At 37.6% G+C, this 22,509-nt stretch overlaps 1 protein-coding gene across 1 annotated transcript in view; it reads left to right on the plus strand.

Annotated features, from left to right (window-relative positions):
- The window catches only part of LOC123648950 (sorting nexin-4-like), a 37,449-nt gene extending 15,419 nt beyond the window's left edge, over window positions 1-22,030 (plus strand). Inside the window, 4 exon segments of the mRNA XM_045566889.1 lie at window positions 19,820-19,950; window positions 20,167-20,241; window positions 20,862-21,332; window positions 21,334-22,030. Coding sequence (XP_045422845.1) covers window positions 19,820-19,950; window positions 20,167-20,241; window positions 20,862-21,332; window positions 21,334-21,394 — 738 coding nt within the window. The 3' untranslated portion in view covers window positions 21,395-22,030.
- The last annotated feature ends 479 nt before the right edge of the window (window positions 22,031-22,509 follow it).

Here is a 22,509-nt window from a genome sequence, read left to right on the forward strand (position 1 = left end):
GCTGAAACATAAGCTCTGGAGATGTTAGTCTATTTCTCCACTAGATGGAGCTGTATACTAATGGTAATGCTCTACTGTATGGCAAACAAGGGCATGTTATCTGATGAGATGAGATGATTAAGATTAAGTAAACCAATATATTAATACAATTAAATAATTTGCCTATTTGTTGTATAACTGTAGGTAAGACATAACCTTATCCCTTATGTATAAAAATGTTGTTATTTACCAGTCATCTGTGGGAACTGGGTACAGTTGATTTTTTTTGGTAGAGCTGATAAGTTTCTATTGGTCTTTCCTTATGCTTTTAGTCAGTACTATAATTACCAAAAAATATAAAATATTTGCAATATACAGTTGAAATTAAATGGCTTCCACTCAACAATTTGCTAAAATAACTGAAATTCTGCATTTCCTTTTGTATAAATATACTGACTGATGCCTATGGTATGCTTAATACTGAGGCTAGTGGATTGATCTCTTGTAGATACTTCTACCAGTTTAGTTGACTGATATATTTACCCAATGTCAGCTTCATTTGTTTCCAAACTTGTTTATACTATATCGCTATCTGTGATCACAATTATCTAATTAAATTAAATTGAAAAAAGCTAATGGAAATATCGTTATAAAAAGCATTCTTCCTCTGAGAACTAAGGTGAACGCTTTGGAACACTCATAAATGTGAATTCTTAAAAAATAATCACTTAACTAGGTGTGAGTGAGAAAGCTGTGTAAAAAACTTAGAAAGGTTTGGTACTTGCTTATGGGACAGAACGTACTTGGAATTCTGCAGGTTCTATACCAAAGGTGCTTTTATTTAATAGTGTGATTATAAATGTACAAGTTTCATATTTAGATGATTATCACTGAGAAATAACTCACCAGGAAATATTATTTGAAAATGCTGAATGTCCTGGATGAAGGTTATTTTAAAGTTAAAGAATTTACTTTGGTGCTTAGTAGTTTTAAAATTTGTTTCTCTTTTAATATCACTACCTTGTTTTAAATGCTCGAGACATCTAAAGGGTATTAATAGACTACAAATGAAAGAATCAATAATCTAAGTAAGATATATAAATTTTTCTTGGGGTCCGTGGGCAGAAAGGGCACCATGCATGCCAGGTGGGAACAGTGTCTAGGCAGGGCCAGGGTGACCAGACTATCCTCACTACGGGTTTTGGGGCATCTCTTCCCCCCAGTTCTAGGAATTTCCTGGTAGCTTCATCTTTGGCTCTGTCTGACAGAGTAGTTTTCAGTGGCTTAGAACAAGCCCCTAATGATAAGAGGTGCTGACTCAGCTCTGGCTCTGGGCCCCACTGTGTGACTTTCACTCAACAGGTGTTGAGTGCTGACCACGCACCAGGCCTGATGGGAGCATTGGGCCACAAAGAACCAGGCAGAGGCTGGGGGTGGAGCAGACTCTGGACAGACAAACAGGGTGGATCAGGAAAGTGATGTGAGGGCTTATTTAAAGATAAGTAGATAAAGAGGTTGTAATGGATCCACAAACAAATGTCACTGACCCCCTATATTTTTTTTATAATCCTTTCCCTTAACTAACTGCCTGAGGGCAGACTTCCTGAAGCCAAGACTCACCATCCCCTGGGACCTGCCTCAAGGCACATGGCCCATCCTTAAAAAACCATTATCTCCGTTAGAGAGATGGATTTGAGGCAGCTTCTCCTGTTCAGAGAAGATGTCGTTTGTATTAAAAAATCCCTTTCTTCCTTGGTAGTCCTCATTGTCTCAATAATTGGATTTTTGTGCGATGAGCAACTGGACCTAGGCCGAAACCCCCTTTTGGTTTTGATAACAAGAGAATGGCATTCCTTCGTTAAAGTATATTATGAGCTGGGCATGTTGGCCCGTGCCTGTAGTCCCAGTGACTCAGGAGGCTGAGGCTGGAGGATTGCTTGGGGCCAGTAATTTAAGGCTGCAGTAAGCTATGATCAAAAATACATATACACATACATAAATTTTAAAAATTAAAAAAAAATTTTTCTTGGTATTTAAGTAGAAGATAATAAAACTATACCTTATCAAAGGCTCCAGATAGGTAACCTACCAAATCGTATAGCGTTTTTAGTATTGATTTTGAGTAAATGTAGTGGTTTGTATCTTTCTGTTATTCTTCATTTTATGATTTTTTGTTGAATGTTTTTGTAGCTAAAAGTTTTGAAATTTGGCCCTTAGGTTCTCTGGCCTCTTCAGGTTTCACTAGTGTGGGATTGTCTTCCTCCAGATACACAAGACAGGAAGTTTCGGTTCAGTAGTGAGTTCTTTTCTAACAGGAGTTTCTCCTTCCCCAATATAATCCTCTGAGAGCAATTCCATGTTTTAAAAAGGTAGAAGATTTTTTCTTCTAGTATTATGGAAAAAATACCACACTAGGAGTTAAAAGGTCTAGGTTTTAATCTGGGATCTAGAACAATAAATATTTGCTGAAGAAATATTTGAATGAATGGCTTTGCTACTTATTAGTGATGATATTACTAATATAACCTACTCAGTGAACCTCTTTTAGAGCCTTATCTATAAAATGAGAATTTATTAATTCAACACACATTTGTGAGTCAGGTAGGCCAATGAGAGATACAAGCTTCCTTCAAGGCAATCAGACTGCTTAACTGGGAGGAACACATAAGTAAATAATTAATATGTACTGTGACAAGTGCTTTGGTAGAGATATGTATAGGTAGAGCTGGACAGAGACAAGTGGATTGCCTCTTTAAACCTGTAAATATTAGTCAAACATTTATTTACTGGTGGTAGGGAGAGATTGATTTTATATTCCTAAAATTATTATAAAGAAATAGATTAAAATGCAAATTTCCTCTCACTAGTTGAAGAAAACATTTCTGAAAAAGACATTTGAAAACATGTTTCCTTTTTCTGTAGTTCCTATTTTCACTACTGAACCAACAGTTTTGGGGAATCATCATATTCATGAATTTCAAAATTAAATAATAGTATAATTTATCAGAAAAGTTATCATGCCATGGAGGCTTAAGCAACTCTATCTTGGATGCTAATCTGCCATGTTGACTTCTGATTAACCCCTGTTCCAAAAATGCCTCTGAATTTTTACTTTATCTGCTATTTCTGTAAATCCTGCCCTTAGGTGAACATAACCTTGACCTTAAGTCCTGCCCTTAGACAGATTCACGTAACATTCTTGACTTTCTCTGAGGGGTGGACTTCAATTGTTCTACATATTCCTTCCCTATGGTATGTAAGCCCTAGGTCTAGGAGTAATTGCGCAGTGATCCACCATATTGTCTTGCAGCCCCCTGGGACATGGCTTCTGTTCCTAAGTCCCTATTAAATGTTTCTTTCCAAGACGCTGGATATGTCAAATTCTTTCTTTGGCCTCTCAGCTTCCTTGGACTTTGGGAATAGGTTTGCATAGACCTGTCCACCATGGAACACATGCATTATTTTCTGAATTTTAACTGAGTGCAACTCTATGTGTAGTAGATATTGCCAATGTTTTTAAATGTCCTTTTAAAAGGACATACGGTGACATATGCAAACCTTAGTAAACTGGCATTGTATTTCTAGTTTATTCCAATGATGTTTCAGTGGCCTTCATAAATTGTTTTACCCACCTCTCTGATCCTGAATCCTAGTTTGTTTGCATTTAATTTGAACAGAACTGACACTTTATAATTTTGAGTTTTCCAGTCTCTGACCATGGCAAATGTCTCCTTTTATTTAGGTTTTCCTTTATATCTCTTCATAAAATTGTATTACTTTCTCTCTAGAGGTTTTGCTTTGTTGTAATGGCAAGACTTTAAGTATAAATGTTGAAAAGAGACATAAACAGTGAAGATTCTTGACTTGTTCCATTATCAAGGGAACAGTACTTAATGTTTCACCATTTCTAGAGGATTTCTTTTGGTTGTTTGTTTTAAGATATTTGTTACCAGATTATTATATTTTAGAATGCATAGAGTTTATTTTAAGGAAATGCATGTTGAATTTTTTCAGATGCCCTGTCTCTCTCTACTTCTCCCATCCTTTGATTTTCTTCTTTAATGATAGGGTAATGAATGCATTAATATCTTTTGAAATATTAAATCTATAATGGAATAAACATATCGGTCATAGTGCCTTATTGTTTTTCCTATATTGCTGGTTTTTGTTTGCTAATACTTTGTTTATGATTTATGTATCTGTCTTCATTAATGGGATTCTCGTCTAATTTTTATTTCATATACTATTCTTATATGGGTTTGGTATCAAGATTTTTCTATCTTCCTAAATATTTTGATGTTATTTCCTACTCTGGAAATTTTTAAGAAAGATTGAAATAATTCCAGATAAGATTGGCATAATAATTTCTGGAATATGCTTTTTTCCATGAGTTTTTCCAATTAGTTTCTTTGAAAGTTTTAGGATTTTTCAAGTTTTCTTTTTCTGCTAAATCAGTTATGATAAGTTGTTTTTTTTTTCCCCTGGGGTTTGTCTATTGAATCTAAATTTTGTAATATATTATCATAGTATGTTAATATTCTCTTTTTAAAATTATTGATACTGTTTTATTTGTATATACTTTCTTTTCTTCTTGGTAAGTTTTCCCACATTTTTTCAGTTTACCAGTCTCTTTGAAGAACCAACTTTTGGCTTTGTTAATCCTCTCAGTGGTATGTTTATTTCCTATGTAATTAATTTCTGCTCTTAATTTTTTTCCTTCTAATTGCTTTGGGTTTATTTTGATTTTGTTCTAATTTCTTCTGATGGGTACTTAAATCATTAATTTTCTATCTTTCTTCATAATACATGTATTTAAGGATATAAATTTGCCCCCAAGTAGTACTTTAGCTGCATCTCACAACTTCTGTTTTGTGGAATTTGTTATTATGAATAACACTACTATGACCTTTGTTGTACAGTTTTTTGAATTTTAACACAAGTGAAGATTCATATAACCACCACTATAATCAGAATACAGACAATACTGTTTCCCAAACACTCTCTAGTGCTGCCTTTATTATTATTATTATTATTATTTTGGAATATTACGGGGGTACAAGTGTTTTAGTTATGTGGATTGCTTTTGTACTGCTTCAGTCAAATTTATACATGTGCCCATCACCCACATAGTGTACATTGTACCCATTAGGTATTTTACCCATCCCCTCCTCCCTGCTCCCTCTAATGTTGTCTTTAATAGTCACATCCTCCCTCTACCCATGCTCCCTGACAAGCACTGATCTGTTGTCCATAATTATAGTTATGTCATTCCAAGAAAGTTCTACAAATGAGAGCAAAAGTGTGTAGTTTTTTGATGTCAGCTTCCTTTGCTGAGCTTAATGTTTTTGAAGTTCATCCAAGTTGTTGCATGGATCAATAGTTCGTTCTTTTTTATTGCTGAGTAGTATGCCACTGTATGCATGTATCAGTTTGTTTATCCATTCATGCATTGAAGAATAGTGGAGTTGTTTCAAGTGTTTGCTACAGATCTTCGTGTGGACATAGTTTTCATTTCTAGGATAAATACCCAGCTGTGGGGTTGTGAGGTCATATGCTAAATATGTGTCTAACTTTATTAGAAACTGTCAAACTACTTTCTTGAATGCCTGTAACATTTTCATTTTAACCAGCAATGTATGAGCATTCTAGTTGTTCCTTATCCTTCTCATCAGTTGATATTGTCAGTATTTTATTCAGTCATTCAGTTGTATACAGTAGTATCTCATCATGATTTATTTATTTATTTATTTATTTTTTTGACACAGAGTCTCGCTTTGTTCCCCGGGCTGGAGTGCTGTGGCGTCAGCCTCGCTCACAGCAACCTCGAACTCCTGGGCTGCAGCAATCCTACTGCTTCAGCCTCCCGAGTAGCTGGGATTACAGGCATGCGCCACCATGCCCAGCTAATTTTTTCTATATATTTTTAGTTGTCCAGCTAATTTCTTTCTATTGTTTTAGTAGAGATGGGGTCTCGCTCTTGCTCAGGCTGGTCTGAACTCCTGATCTCAAACGATCTGCCTGCCTCGGGCTCCCAAGTGCTAGGATTACAGGTGTGAGCCACCATGCCCAGCCTCTCATCATGATTTTAACTAGCATTTCTCTAATGACTGATTATGTTGAAACTCTTTGCATATGCTTATTTGCCATTCCTATATCCTCTATAGGGAAGTATCTGTTTTAAGTACTTTGTCCACATTTTTTATTGTTGAGTTTTGATAGTTTTTTTATATTGTGGATACAAATCCTTTGTAGATGTTTAATTTACAAATATTTCCTCCCAGTCTGTAACTTGTCTTTTAATTATCTTGGCAGTTCTTTGGCAGAGCAAGTTTTAATTATTATAAGGTCTCATTTATAATTTTTTTCCTTTATGAATTATGCTTTTGATGTCATTTCTAAGAACTCTTTGCTAATGAAGATTTTTACCTTTTGTTTTCTTTTATAAAGATTTGCTGCTTTCATTTAGATCTGTGACCCTTATTTAATATTAAAAACATTTTTTTTGAGATGGGGTCTCACTCTGTTGCCCAGCCTAGAGTACAGTGGCATGATTATAGCTCACTGCAGCCTCAAACTCCTAGGCTCAAGCAATCCTCCTGCTTCAGCCTCCTGAATAGCTGGGACTACAGGCATGCACCATTGTGCCTGAGTAATTTTTCTTATTTTTTTGTAGAGATGGGGTCTTGCTATGTTGCTCAAGCTGGTCTTGAACTCTGGGCCTCAAGTGATCCTCCTGCCTCGGCCTCCCAAAGTGATGGGATTACAGGTGTGAGCTACTGTGCCCCACCTGGAACCCTTAAAAAAAATAGACTTTCTTTTAGAGCAATTACAGGTTTATAGAAAAATTGAGTGGAAAGTACAGACAGTTCTCATACACCTTCTCATCTCCTTCCTCAGTTTCCCCTATTATTAATATCTTGAATTAGCTTGGTACATTAATTACAATCTGACTTCCAGTACTATGCTTCATAGAAGTGTTAAAATCAGGCATCCTTGTCTTGTTCTTGATTTGATAGAAAAGGATTTCATTTTTTACCACTTTGTTTGATTCCAGTTGTGGATTTTCCATACGTGTTCTTTCTTAAGTTGAAGTAGTTCTTGTTTACATCTAGTTGTTGCATGATTTTAACATGAAAGCATGTTGAATTTTGTCAAATCCTTTTTTCTATCTCAATTGAGATCATCATGTGTTTTTTTCTCTGTTCAGTTAATGTGGTATATTTCATAGGTTTTCATATTTTCAACCAACTCTGGATTTCACCATTAAACCCCATGTAGTTATAGTATATAATCCTTTTGATATCCTGCATATTTTGGCTTTATAGCATGCTGTTCATGGTTTATTTATCATTATTCATAAGGGACATTGGTCTGTGGTTTCTTTCCTTGTAGTGACTTTATCCAGCATTCGTATCAGAGCAATGCTGACCTTAAGAAAATGAGTTAGGATGTGTTCAGTTCTGTTTGATTTTTTCAAAGAATTTAAGAAAGATTGTTGTTAATTCTTTAAATGTTGGTAAACTTCACCAGTAAAGCCATCTGGTCCTGTGCTTTCCTTTGTCGGAGAAATTGATTAATGATTCAGTCTGCTTACTAGTTAGTTACAGCTCTATTCTAATGTTCTATTTCTCCATGATTGACACTGGGCAGGCTGTGCATTTCTAGAAATTTTCCATTTTATTGAGGTCATCGAGGTGATTGCTGTTCAATTTTTCATAGTACTCTCTTGCAGACCTTTTTCTTACTGTAAAAGCAGTAGTAATACATCTATTTTTATTCCTGATTTTAGTTATGTGCATCCTGTCTCCTTTTTTTTTTGAATTTTCCCACTTTTCATTTATTTTGACATTACTGATGATTCCATAAACTTGCAAGCAGAAGATAGCTGTTCAATAAAATACTTTTCATATATATAATATACAGAAATTATTTTAAAAATCTGTTCATATAATGGATTCTTTTGGTACTAATAAAAATTGAGATACAAATAATTGACTAGAAATGAAGCCATAGCTAAACCAAGATACACAGGACTTTCTTGCATTTCATTTCAGAAAAGAAACCAAATAATTCATACTATGTTAGAAGAATAATGTACATTTGTCATAGTATACATTATTGTATTTTCTTAAAGCAGAGCCTATTTAAGGTTTTTAAATTTAAAAATGTTCAGGCTTACTTCTGTAAACAATCATATCACTAGTTATACACATTTCTCTCATCTTGCAAAAAAAATGCTTATTTAGTTGTCTAAAGTCTAATGATGTCAAAGAAACTAATAACAGCAACTTAATTAGCAAGCTATAAATCAGGTGTAGAAATTCAGCAGTTGAGCTCTATTTTCTACCTACTGTACTGCTGCTATTCAATCTATTTTCTTCATGCATTAGAAGAACTAATAGTCATTTATGGTCAAAATAAGAATTTCTTTATTGGAGCAAATAACAGAATATGTGAGAGGAAATGAATTTCTAATGTCATGACACTCTTTATGATCTTTTAAAAGGTAAAGGATTATGTGTGTATGTGTGGAAAGGAGTAGGAAACGAGAGTAGAAGGTTAAGACAGGTGCTTAAAGAAAATGCTGGGATAGCTACATTAGAATTATATTTATTTTAAAAAAACTGATCTGAAGTCTGCCCAGTGTACCAAAAAAAAAAAAAGAAAGCAAGAAAAGAAAGAAGAAGAAGAAGAAGAAGAAGAAGAAGAAGAAGAAGAAGAAGAAGAAGAAGGAGGAAGAAGAAGGAAGAAGAAGAAGAAGGAGGAGGAGGAGGAGGAGGAGGAGGAATAAGAGGAGGAAGAGGAGGAGGAAGGAGGAGGAAGAGGAGGAGGAAGAGGAGGAGGAAGAGGAGGAAGAAGAGGAAGAGGAGGAAGAGGAAGAGGAAGAGGAAGAGGAAGAAGAAGAGGAAGAGGAAGAAGAAGAAGAAGAAGAAGAAAAAGAAGAATAAGAAGAAGATCTTGGTGCAAGTTTAACCTGATAAGGTATTTGTGGACAAAAGCTGGTAGTGATCAGAAAAAGTTCAATACTTGAAAACACAAAGAAACTCAACAGGAATTTTAAAGGTAGTAGTCCAGAAAATGTAACAGTTAACTCTTATAATCTTTTAAACTGAACAGACAAATCTAGTTGAAGCCAACTATTAAAACACTTTTCGGTCTGAATATTTATCAGCCGATATATTCTGTTGTAGCAATTGGCTTTTTTTTTTTGAGACAGAGTCTCACTCTGTTGCTGGGGTTAGAATGCCATGGCATCAGCCTAACTCGCAGCAACCTCAAACTCCTGGGCTCAAGCAATCCTTTTGCCTCAGCCTCCCGAGTAGCTGGGAGTACAGGTACATGCCAGCATTCCTGGCTAATTTTTTTTCTATATATGTTTTTAGCTGTCCAGATAATTTCTTTCTATTTTTAGTAGAGATGGGGGTCTCTCTCTTGCTCAGGCTGGTCTCGAACTCCTGACCTCGAGCGATCCTCCTGCCTCAGCCTCCCAGAGTGCTAGGATTACAGGCGTGAGCCACTGCACCTGGCCTCCAATTGGCTTTTGAGAAATAAAAAAAAAAGAAACGTTTTGTTAGAGCTACCACATCCAAAAGTGATGAAAATAAATTAGTTCACCCCACAAAGATATTCTTTAAGCTCTAAAGCATAAAAAGCTATATAATACCTTACACAAATTAACCAGTGTTCTTAGAAAAGTAATGCAGTTTTTGACTGATGACATCACAGCTGTATTTGTGGTGAAGTACTAGACACAAGAATGTATGTATCAACTAGGCATTTTCAGGCTACTCAGTCTGTAAGGTTATCATTTAACTCTTGTCACTATATAATAAGTGGTATGCATGTTGGGACTTAAGTCATGAACTGTGGAGAATAAGCAGTGTATTATAGTAAGATTTGCATCTAACAAATAATTGCAGTATGGAACAAACCTCTTCTATGAACTTTGTGATTTGCTGTTGGTCGCTTGTAGTAGATCCTTGATTTGATTCTTCCGTATTCATGCTTTCTCCATCTGCACTAACATTTCTTCATCTTCCTCATCATCGTGTAGGTCTTTTTAAATTAATTGTCTAGCTAGTTTAATATTCAGTCTTTCATTGTAGTGAAGCTTTCTTTTCATTTCAAATTGTAGCTTTATTTCCTCGTTCTCCAGGTGAGAGGTGGCTGTCGTCCTCTCCCCTGCTTTCTTGTTCCAGAACCCGATGCTTTGGCTCCCAGCCTTCAGCAGCAGCGCAGTTCTCAGCTAAGACATCTGGAGTCCTGGCTTCAGCGGTTTCTGAATCACTGGGTGCACCTTCCTCATCACCTCTCACACCATGGTAAGGAGTGCTTGGTTCATCTATCTTCATTAAACCACAGTGTGTCTGCTGGAGGATGTGTCACCAGGATGCTCGTTCCATCCCACTTCTGGGATTTTTTACTCAGCTCTGGGTCAACACTCCCAGGCTGTTCTGCCGACGCCCTGGTAGAGACCATGGAGGTCTGTTCATGCTCCCTGCTGGGCCGGCGCTGGGGCTGGTGGCTCAGAGTCGCTGCTTGGCGCGGGTCCGCGAGGAGAAGCATCCAGCGCTCTCAAAGACCCGCCGGGCAGCCGCGGAGCAAGCGCGTGGACAAGGCAGCCGCCCCTGCTGTCTTGGAAAGGGCTCCCGCCTTGTCCTCACACCACCACCACCACCAGGACGCCAGAGCCAGCGCCACGTGGGTGGCGGCCCTGCTCTGCCCTTTGTCGCTGATGCTTTCTCTGCCTCCGGAGAGACACTTGCCTAGTGCCCTACCCCCGCCTAGCCACCCTCTAGCCTTTTTTTTTTTTTTTTTTTGAGACAAAGTCTCACTCTGTTGCCCAGGCTAGAGTGCAGAGGCGTCAGCCTATCTCACTGCAACCCCCTGGGCTCAAGCAATCCTTCTGCCTCAGCCTCCCCAGTAGCTGGGACTACAGACATGCGTCACCATGCCCGGCTAATTTTTTTTTATATATATTTTTTAGTTGTCCACTAATTTCTTTCTACTTTTAGTAGAGAGGGTGTCTCCCTTGTGCTCAGGCTGATCTCGAATTCCTGAGCTCAAAGGATCTGCCTGCCTTGGCCTCCCAGAGGGCTAGCCTTTTTCTCTTTCTTTTTCTTTTTTCCTTTATTTTTTGGTGGGGGTGGGGGCCATTTAGCTAAAGGTTTGTGAATTTTGTTAATCTTTTTCACCAAGTGACTCTTGATTTTGTTGATTTCCTTTATAATTTTGTGTTCTTTATTTTCTTTGTTTTGGGCTCTAATATTTATTTTCTTTCTAACTATAGCTTTGGGTTTAGTTCTTTTTAAAATACTTTCTTAAGGAGTAAAGTTATGCTGTTGATTTGGGACTTTCCTTCTGTATAATGTAAGCATTTGTAGGGATAAATTTCCCTTTTAGCATTGCTTTCACGGCATCCATAAATTTTGTTGTGTTTTGTTTTTATGTTCATTTGTATCAGTAAAATTTTGTGAATTTCCTTGTAATTTTTCTTTGACCAGTTGTTTGAGTGGGTTACATCACTTCCATATATTTGTGAATTTCCCATTTCTCATTCTTCTGTTTTCAAGTTTCCTACCAGTGTGTCCAAAAAAGATACTTTATATGATTTCCATAATTGTTAATTTATTAAGACTCCTTTGTAGTCTGACATATGGTCTACCTTGAATAACGTTCTATGTACACTAGAAAGAGTATTATCCTGCTGTTGTTGGGTAGAGTATTCTGTATACAACTGTTTGTTCTAATTGGCCTATTGTGTTGAAGTCTTCTCTCTCTTTGCTGATTTTCTGTCTAGTTCTCATTATTGAAAGTGGGGTATCAAAGTTTCCTAGTATTATTGTAGAGTTGTCCATTTCTCCCTTCAATTCTGTAAATATTGGTTTCTTGTATTTTGTAGGTCTGATGTTCAGTGTATTTGTGTTTATAATTATTGTATCTTCTTGGTGAATGGACCATTATTTACCATTATGTAATGTCCTTGTTTGTCTTTTAAAATAGTTTTGGCTGAAGTCTTCTTGTTCTGATGTTAGTATAGCCAGCCCATCTGTCTTTTGGGTACTGATTGCATGAAACGTCTTTTTTCCAAACTTTCATTTTCAACCTATATGGGTCCTTGGATTTAAAGTGAGTCTGTTACAGACCTTATATAGTTTAATTTTTTAATTTATTTTTCCAATTTTAATTTCTTTAATTTGTGAGTTTAATTCTTTTATATTTAAAATGATTATGGATAGGAAATGATTTACATTGTCATTTTTAATTTGTTTTCTGTATGTTACAGCTTTTTTGTCCCTTATTTACTCCATGTCTGCTTTCATGTCTTTGTATTTATTTTATTTGTTGTGACGCATTTTGATTCTCTTTTCATTTCCATTTGTGTATATTATATCGATATGTTCTTTGTTATTACCACGGAAATTGCACACAACATTCTACAGTTATGAAAATCTATTTTAAATGTATACCAACCTAAATTACGTACAAAATCTCTACTCCTTTAAAGCTCCACTTCCTCTCTTTATTTTATCGATGTCACAAATTACACCTTTGGGGTGGAAGAGTCCTACGGGGCAAGGGGAAGCGATTGGACGTGTTCGCTTGAGCTTCTGCCGCCGCGGCCGCCTCGCGATCCCTCCGCATCGACCGCGGCTGGAAATCCACTGACAGCGCGGGGGCGCGTTGGGAGCTGCGTCCCGGCCTCACACCCCACGGGGCTCCCGTCCGAAGGGAGCGGGTCTCGGCGCACGAGCGCCTCAGGCGCGGCGCAAAGCGCGACCGGCCGGCGGGGGCGGAGCCTCTCCCGGGGGGGCCGCGCCCGAGGAGGCGGAAGAGCCCCGGCCGCCGCGCGCTGGCGTGAGCCGCCGCCGCCGCCCCTCCCGCTCTCGCCCGGCCGGGCCCGGCCACTGCCCCTGCCGCGGAGGCAGCGGCGGCGGCAGCTCTCCTCTCCTCGGCGGGCGCTCGCGACCGCCCGGCTGGCTGAGCCCGTCGCTTAGGCTCTGCTCGACTCCCTGCTCTTCCCCTCTCCCCTCGCCCTCTTCCCGTCACCCTTCCCCGACCCCACCCGGCCCGGGGCCTCGGCTGCCCCCGGCCATGGCGTGCGGAGCCACTCTAGAAAGCACTCCGGATGCCGACCCGCTGTTGAGCCCGGCGTCCCCAAGCGGAGGCCATGGGCGCCAGTGTCGGAGCCCCCCGCCGCCGCCGCGTCCGTCTCGGCTGGCTGGGCCGCCTAGCCACAGAAGTGTCTCCGAGTGGGGCCGCCCCCTTCGGCGACGTCTTCTCCCGCCTCACCACGGGTGGGACTGGGCCCCGCGGCTTCCGGGGTGGGCGAGAGAATTGGGGTCCCTGGGCGTGGGGTGCGGCAGCGGGGTGCGGGTGCCGGGCTGTGGTTCTCGTTCTTTGCAAAGTCACTGGGCTACCACATTTCTTTTAATTAGCTCTTTGGGCTACGGAGACACAATAGAAATGGCCTGATGTCAAGGGAGGAGGGCGGTCCGGAGGTAAGGTGGGTAGGGGCGTATTGTGGGAAAGAGGAACAGCCTTTCCTTGGGGCCCCGTGATCGGAATTGAGTATTTCCGTAGTCGGTAGAGCCCCAGCGGAAAGGGTCCGAGAGGGCGATATTATTCATAAATTGAGGCGAGAGAAAGGTCACGTTTCACCCGAATCTCGGTGTCTGTTTGCCTTAATGGATTGGTTGCAGCTATGAACTCTGGGACTGGGAGGTTTGAGACGAGGCGAGGCGACAGCCCCTCTTCCAGTTCAGACGTGGCTGATTTTAGTATAGAGGGGTTGGGGGTGAGGATGGATGTCACTGGGCGAGATCTAGGCCTGTCGTTAATCACCCACAGGAATGCCACTTTGGCTGAGTCCAGACCTGTTTCCCTAGCAGGGTCAACAACAAAGAAAATGGTCTTCTCGAGTACTGTAATATGATCACACTATATGTCTAGACCTAGAGAAATCTTGAACTTTTAATGAAAAGCAAATTGTATTGAAAATTGGGGCTGAGTAGTTACTTTTATTTGGAAATGCTTTCTTTCTGCCCAACAAAGTATGTTGGGAGAAAACAATCTAGCCTTGAGAACTAGAAATCAACCCAAGATTCCAAGTTGACTTCAGACTCTTACTCTTCATCTTGAAACATTTCCTGAAAGAGTCTATGAGGAATGTCTTTTGGCTGCTTTGTATAGCATGTGTATACCCAGTTTTTTCAGAACTTTGAAATCCTTTTGCTCCTGGCGCAGTCCTAGGATAGGCTTTTGTGGACTTGAAGTGTAAATCTGTTTCCTTTGTGTGTAGCATGCAAAGGTTTCTGTGTGAGCCTTTGGTAATATCACCCTCAGACAAAGCCTTTTTTCATAGCTTGATTTAAATGTGTCATTATCATTAGCTTAAAAAGTTGGAAATATAGACCACTGTATTTATTAACTTCCATTTGAAATTGACTTAGTGTTTTTTTTTAATATAAGATTTTAAAATATCCTTTCCTAAATCCGTGGGGGGAGACTCTAAAATACCCAGGCTACCATTTTTGCTGTTAAATATTTGATCTGACTTACTGTCTTGGAGTTGTAGCAAGTTTTCACAGGAATTCTCAGATAATTTTGTTTAATATCATATCTAAACTGCCTTTAAATAAAGGCATTCATTGATTGATTGTTAGAATTTTTTTTTAAAAAAAGGAAACAACCAGTGTCAAGAATGAGCTACTGGTGGTTGATATTTTCAGAGTTTGTCCTTCAGTGAAATGGTATCATTAAAAACTGAAATGGTATCATAGAATCTGCGTTTAACTAATAAGGCCATTTCAAAATAGCTGTAGCAATAAATTTCAGTTAAGGGAGTGAATTAATACAGTGCTAGGTTTGGGAATTAAAGTACTACATGTCATTGCTAAAATAGTCTTGAGCATGTATGTAAACCAGCATGGGACTATAACATGCTCTCCCACTTTAAAAGGAATTTATTCAGAAGGAATTGTTATCATCCCTTGTAAACTTGTCATTTCATTGATATATTTGTAGCGTGGGTTAATGCAGTTGGCTCCACATTATCCCAAGTTTCAATTAAGTGGACTATAATAGTAAAATGACTGGAATTACTGGAATTGTTTAAGCCAGCTGCTTCACATTCACATTTTCTGAAATATTGCTGTCTTCTGTTCTTCCAGGTGTTTTTTAACTTTAGAACTTTGATCATATCCTGAACCCTAAAATCACATCCTAAGTGATTTTGAGTCTGCTAAACATTATTTCAACTAATTTGAATATTAACATAAAAAGTTGACTTGAAAACCAGCTGTAATTGCTGGTTTTGACTGCTAAAATGTACATTTTTAACCTGTGATTTTGGATGATATCCTACATGTAATTTAATTTGGCTTTGTGTTTATATGGCCAGTTTGGGGTTTGCTCCTGTATAGTTTTTGTAATAATATTGTCAAAATGGGAGCTGCAGTGTTGTGCAGGTAATCAAAGAGCTTCCCAGTTTTTGTGTTAGCAGACTTAGAAATAATTTTTGCAAGCACCTAATTTTTAGATTCCTGTTAATATTTTAACACTGATGATTCTTAAACTTCACTGGAGTGAATACCCATATATCCTTAGCTGAAATAAGTAGCTAGGATTGGAAGGGGACCATGGTTTACCAAATTGAGATTGACTAGAACTCTGTAGGAACCTCTATTTTCCTCTCACTCCTGTGAGTTCAAATATAATTTAAATAATGTATAACTAGAGTACTGAAGTGAATTTTTTTCAGAGCATGTATACAATTATCTTTGTTCTCATAGTTTCTTCTGGTGGTATAGCTGAAGTCATGTTGTGGCTTTATTAGTTTCAGGAATTTGGACATCTGTTTTAAACCCTAGCTATTATATTAGTCATCCCAGGAAGGTGATTCCAAAGTCTGACCTGATGACTATTCTTATTTAAATCAATATTCTTCAAACTTTTACAACTTAATACTAGGAAAAAGGAAAGGGCTATCTGAGCTAAAAGAAGTAAAACTTGCTTTCTCAAACCCAAGACTAAGACCCTTTATTATACTAAGTAGTACTGTGACTTTTTTAGGGGCACCTTAACACACAGCATATCCTAAACATGGTTCTGGGGGCACCTGGAATGTTACTAATTCAGAAATGCTGTCCAGGGTCTAGGGCAGGGTTGACAGCCATAGTTTTGTATAGCCTGAGAGCTAAGAATGTTTTTTATATTTTTAAATGGTTGGAAAAGAATCAAAAGAATTAGTTCTTGACATACAAAAACTATATGAAATTCAAATTTCAGTGTTCATAAATAAAATTTTGTTGGAAAAAAAATTACACCTTTATATATTACATAGTCACTAACATAGATTTATGTTTATTATTTGTTATTTTTCTTTTAAAGTACTTCAGGAAATAAAAGTCAAGTTACCAACCAAAATGACTGTAATAGTTTTTAAAATATTTGCTCATGTATTTAACTTTACTGTTTAACTTTATTTTTTATATGGCTTTGAGATACTTTTTGCCAGCCCTTATTTCAACCTAAACAACTCTCTTTAGCATTATTGTAGGGTAGGTCTAGGGGTAGGAAACAACCTCTCAATTTTTGTTTGTCTAGAAATGTCTTAACTTGCCCTCATTTTTGAAGGATAATTTCACCAGATATAGAATTCTTGATTGATTGTTCTTTTTTTGTTGTTTTCTGTTTGCCTTTTGTTTGTTTGTTTCCCTTCATCCCTTTAGCCATATCATTGCACTACCTTCTGCCTGCAATATTTCTACTGAGAAATCTGTCAGTCTTTTCTATGAATCCTTGCATGTTATGAATCACTTTTCTATTGTTAGTTTTAATATTCTTTTTATATTTGCCTTTTAACTGTTTGATTTTTATGTGTCTTGGTGTGCATCTCAGGGTTTTCCTTATTGGTAATTATGAAACTTGTACTTGTTTATTCATGTTCTTCTTGAAATTTGAAAAGTTTTTATCCATTATTACTTTAAATCAATATTCTTCCCCTTTAAATCTCTCTTCTCATAGTGGGACACCATAAAGCCTGTATTGGCCTATTGGATGATGTCCTTAAAGTCCGTTAGACTTTGTTCAATCTTTTCCTTTATTCTTTTTAAATCGTTTTGTTTCTCAGATCCAGTAATTTCAAATTATCTCTATTTCAGTTTTCTTTTTTTTTAATTTTTTATTTATTTTTTGAGATAGAGTCTCACTCTATTGCCCCGGCTAGAGTACTGTGGCGTCAACCTAGCTCACAGCAACCTCAGACTCCTGGACTTAAGCAATCCTCCTGCCTCAGCCTCCCGAGTAGCTGGGACTACAGGCATGTGCCACCATGCCCGGCTAACTTTTTTCTATATATATTTTTAGCTATCCAGATCATTTCTTTCTATTTTTAGTAGAGACGGGGTCTCACTCTTGTTTGGGCTGGTCTCGAACTCCTGACCTTGAACGATCCTCCAGCCTTGGCCTCCCAGACTGCTAGGATTACAGGCGTGAGCCACCGCGCCCGGCCTATTTCAGTTTTCTGATTGTTTCCTCTACTTATTCAAGTCAACAGTTGCATACCTGTAGTAAATTTTTCAATTTATTTATTGCCTTTTCCAACTCCAGTATCTCTCCTTGTTTTTTAATAATTTCTATCCCTTTAATTGGTAACACTACATTTTATATATTTATATAAATACATATTTATATATATTTAATATGTTAATACAATACTATTTATGTAAGTATTGGTAGAGTATATTTTCCTACAAAATTTCTATGTTAACTGAGATTGAGCTTGTGCATGAGTCCAATAATTTCTAATGCATACTATTGACATTATGTTTTTCTTTTTACTTGCAACTTTTGGAAAGTCCTTCTTAGATATGTAATTTAATATAATCCTTACTGATGGGATTGTTGATATTTTGTCCATGTGATAATAAACTCTGAGTGTTAAGGTCCTTGAAAACTGTAACTCTGGAATCTTTACACTAATCATAAACATGGTTGTTAGAATTCCCATAGTTGCACCTATATCACTTCCATGCTGCTGATAAAGAATAGTATAAATCCATAATAACTATTGGATTCTCTGTGCAGAATCAATGTATTTGAATAGCAATTGTTGGAATAGAATATTTTCTCAAGTTCTGGTGTACAAAGTGCTAGTAGAGAGTAATATCTCTACTGAAAACATAGTGGCATGTCGATTATGGTGAGGCTATTTTCAGTCTTGAAGTTAGGGAGGCAGCATTGAAAGCAGAGGTCACTTTATAATAATGGGTTTCAGACAGCATTTTCTAGACTCAATGTATCAAGTGACTATTTGTCTAGATTAAAAACTTCTAATATCAATTCCCAAATCTACCATGTCAATTTATAAAACACACACGTTTCCATGCCTCACAGATTTCATTTTCCATATTTGTCTAATGTTAATATTGTTCACAAGCCTCGCCTCTTTGCAAATTGTTTTACTTACATATTTTTCAAATGATGAGTATATAAACTTAAATGGTAATAATTTAGTTTCTACCCTACATTATTTTATCATGTACTAGTGTTTTATGTCCCATTGTTTAGGACATGATATGAGATTGTTTAATAGTTCTTGTAGTAGTTGCTGTTGTCTTTTTGTTCCTGGCATAAGACAAAATGAGTTTTTCTGTGGCCATCCTAAAATAAAACCAATCTTGTAGTCTTTAAATCCAACTTAATCATGGTGCAGGTTCTTGGGATATTATATTGCCATCAGTGTATGTACATTTTATCTAAAATTTTAAAGGTTTATTCATAATTAATATTTATCATTGGAATACTTTTTTACACATTCATAGAAACTTGTTCAACCCAGCAATATAAAATTAAATATCCCCAATGTGAGATATAATGACATGTAAAATCAAAACTAAACATGTATCTAGACAATTGAAATAATTCAGGTAGCTAGCTTTGATAGTAGAGCATGGTGGATGAAACCACTCCTTGAAATCAGCCCAGACAGGGTCAAGTTTCCACTTACCGCTGTCCAGTGTCTGAATTTAGACAAAGCACTTGCCCTCTCTGTGCTTAAATCCTCCCCATCATTATAATGGCAGCACATGCCTCATACACTAGTGAAAACTAACAAAGTTACCACATGCCTGCCCTTGACGGCAATGCAAGTGTACATCGCAAGTACACTTTAAATGGTACACATGTACATATTGGAAACCTGTTAATACTAGAGAAAATTTAAGTAATATTTCTGAGTAGGCACTGATGGTCAGTGGAGAATGTTGCATGTTAGTTGATATTTTCAATGTAGCCCATGCCTCATGTTCCCCTGCAGGTCCTTTGGCTTTGAAGGCAAATATCAGTCTGTAGGACCTGAAGAATGGCTGTCAGGGATTTGGCCACGGGAATGACCATCCTAACACAGGCCATACTTGGAACCCTGGAAAATTTTTGTCTTTTTTACCATTTTTTTTTTTTACTTCACTCAGTAAAGGTTTACTTCACTCATTAAGGTCCACAGAGTTGATTATTAAGCACCTTATTATTATAGCCAAATCCTTGTTCCCTCTCTCTGGAGGAGTTCTACTGACAATGGCAGCTTTGGGGTGGAAACATTCCCTCAGTGATTTTAGATAAAAACTACTTTTCTATGTTCGCAGAGTGGGCAGGGGTGTGTCCACTGCTACCACTTTCCTCTTGAGTGTCTTCCAAGGAGTCACAGTCAGTCTGAGGAATTCCAGGTGGGCAGGGCTTACAGTGAAAACTACCAATTATATTGGCTCCTCCATATTCCTGTGATGGATCCTCCAAATTCTGGTAAACATTATTTTTTCCATGTATGTGACTGACAAAGGAAGTAACAGAAAATCACAAAGACAGAAGATTTGGGATACTGCTCTATCATTCATCCTGGCAAAGCTGGAGACACTCCATGCAGCATTGTTATCCTTCTCTGGTGCTTTATGTTTGGGGACCATGCCCTGGGTGAGTGGCTCCATGATTTTTATTCTGTATGGGCAAAAGTAACAGGTCAAATTCATACATATGACTAATTTCCCCCCAGATGCTTCTCTGAGTCCAGAGCTACTAAAATTTCTTCTGGTGGGCACTGTTGTATCATTTTACACTCTCTCCTTCATCTTTCAAATTTGTTTGGCTCTTTGTAATAATGCTGATGGTGCACATCTCCCTGATAACCAGTGAAGGTTTCCCAACTGTCAGCCGCTTGTTCTCAGGAGCAGAGACTCCAATGTATGGAAGCTTTGCATTGCCTACGTAAGTAATACAAATCCCTGATCTTCTCAGAAATATGTGAATTGTGTGTATTTTTTCAATATTCAGTTGTTTATTCACTCATCTTCATAGAATTGTAAAAACAACTATGAAATATTCTCATTTCAAGAAACTGTACACACAGATAAATGCATTTGTGTTAGTGTAAATGTGTGTGTACATGAGGGTATGTATTTGCATGTGTTGGTAGCAATAAGGTTATTCTTATCTATCAAGCAATAACATTGGAAATTACACATGAAGAATGTAAAAATAATACCAATTACAATAATGGCAAATGCTTTGCCATAAAGTCTATTACATTTGATAGTTATATCACTGTGGTGATTGTTAATTTATCTCTAAATTATCCAACTGAATATAGCCAAAGTATATTGTCTTTAATAGGAATTATTAGTTTGTTTTTTGTTAAATATAACTATGAGTTTATTTGGAATGTGTTCTTCCTGATAACCTGCTCTATTTTCTTATATTTTATTATCTTAGTTTGAAACCTAGAAATTAAAGCTTTCTTTGAAACACTAATCACGGTGTCAAGTGACAATACCTATGCCCTATGAAGAATATTACATTAATCTATTTACCTTTCTTCAACTTTTAAGAAATTCTCAAGGAGGGAGCCCGCAATGGCGGGGGCGGCTGCTACAGCGAAACGGCAGGGGCCGTGGTGGACACCGGCTGATCACCAAGCAGCCAAACCTGAATGACGCCTATGGGCCGCCCCGCAACTTCCTGGATATCCATGTGAGCAACCCGCAGACGGTGGGGGTCGGCCGGGGCCGCTTCACCACCTATGACATCAGGGTCAAGACAAATCTTCCTATTTTCAAGCTGAAGGAATCTACTGTGAGAAGAAGATACAGTGACTTTGAATGGCTGAGAAGTGAATTAGAAAGGGAAAGCAAGGTTGTAGTTCCCCCGCTCCCTGGAAAAGCATTTTTGCGTCAACTTCCTTTTAGAGGAGATGATGGAATATTTGATGACAATTTTATTGAGGAAAGGAAGCAAGGGCTGGAGCAATTTATAAACAAGGTCGCTGGTCATCCTCTGGCACAGAATGAACGTTGTCTTCACGTTTTTACAGGATGAAATAATAGATAAAAGCTATACTCCATCTAAAATGAGACATGCCTGAAACTTGGCAAGAAGAGGCAAAACGTGACTATTAATGATTCATATGCACCAGTCAAGAAGTTTTAACTAACTTGTAGCATGCTGCACAGAAACTGGTATAACATGCCTTCAGTACACTAACGCTCATGCTCAGTTTTGTTTTGTTTTGTTTTGGCAGTTGACAAGAAGTTAATTTGCTTTAGTGAAAAATCTCTCCTTCCAGCCTTTCTATATAAATAGCTCTTCCTTACTGTTTTAATGTGGTGCACACTATAGCCTTACAAACTTGTTATTCCAATGTAATCTGCAATGTCCTAACTAAAGTTACTGACTTGGTCTTATTTGCACAGTTTTTGTGTCATGTTTGCCTCTGGAATCTGATTAAATAGAATATTTCTCTTTCCCCCTTTTAATATGTGATGTTACTTGACCTAATTTATGTGTAGGAGCACTACACCACTGGTTTCCAATACCACACATGTAAGATACACACTTGTGTGCAGAAGGTATCTTCCTTCAGGCTTGTAACCCTTTACATGGAAGATTAATGAGAGAAATCTTTATATTCTGTAAAAACAAAATCAAATTTATATACTAAACTCATTTGTCTAAAAATTTAAGTTGTTTTCAGATAAAAATTAAAATGCATTTCTGACATACAAAAAACATTCTCAAGTGTTTAAAATATTCAAAGGTAAATACACAGGTCGTAAATGCAAAGCACAATGAAATATTAAAACATCTCTGGCATAATTATGTAAGAGGCTTTTTTTAAAAGGACATCTTAGCCACAGATATATTCTTATGATCTCAACCAGTCACTATACTCAACAGTAAGCACTATAGTGACATCTAATGGCAGAGGTCACTTTTACCTCTTTTATACTTTATATAAATATTATGAAGCAGAAACTCTTTAGTACATGACTTTTTAAATTGCATAGGTTGTTTTAAGTTTATTTGTATTTTTGCATGTTGTAGTCACTCATTTTTTAGCGTTGAATTCTGTTGTGTAAATATCAGACAACTAACATAATTACTCCACTGCTGATACACATGTGAGTGTGCTTTAGTTGGGGCTGTTAGGAACAGTGCCAGTATATAAATTCTAGAAAATGTGTCAGTGACACACATACA

This window comes from Lemur catta, chromosome 13 (genome assembly GCF_020740605.2).
Source record: "Lemur catta isolate mLemCat1 chromosome 13, mLemCat1.pri, whole genome shotgun sequence".
In the NCBI taxonomy this organism is placed as follows: Eukaryota; Metazoa; Chordata; class Mammalia; order Primates; family Lemuridae; genus Lemur; species Lemur catta.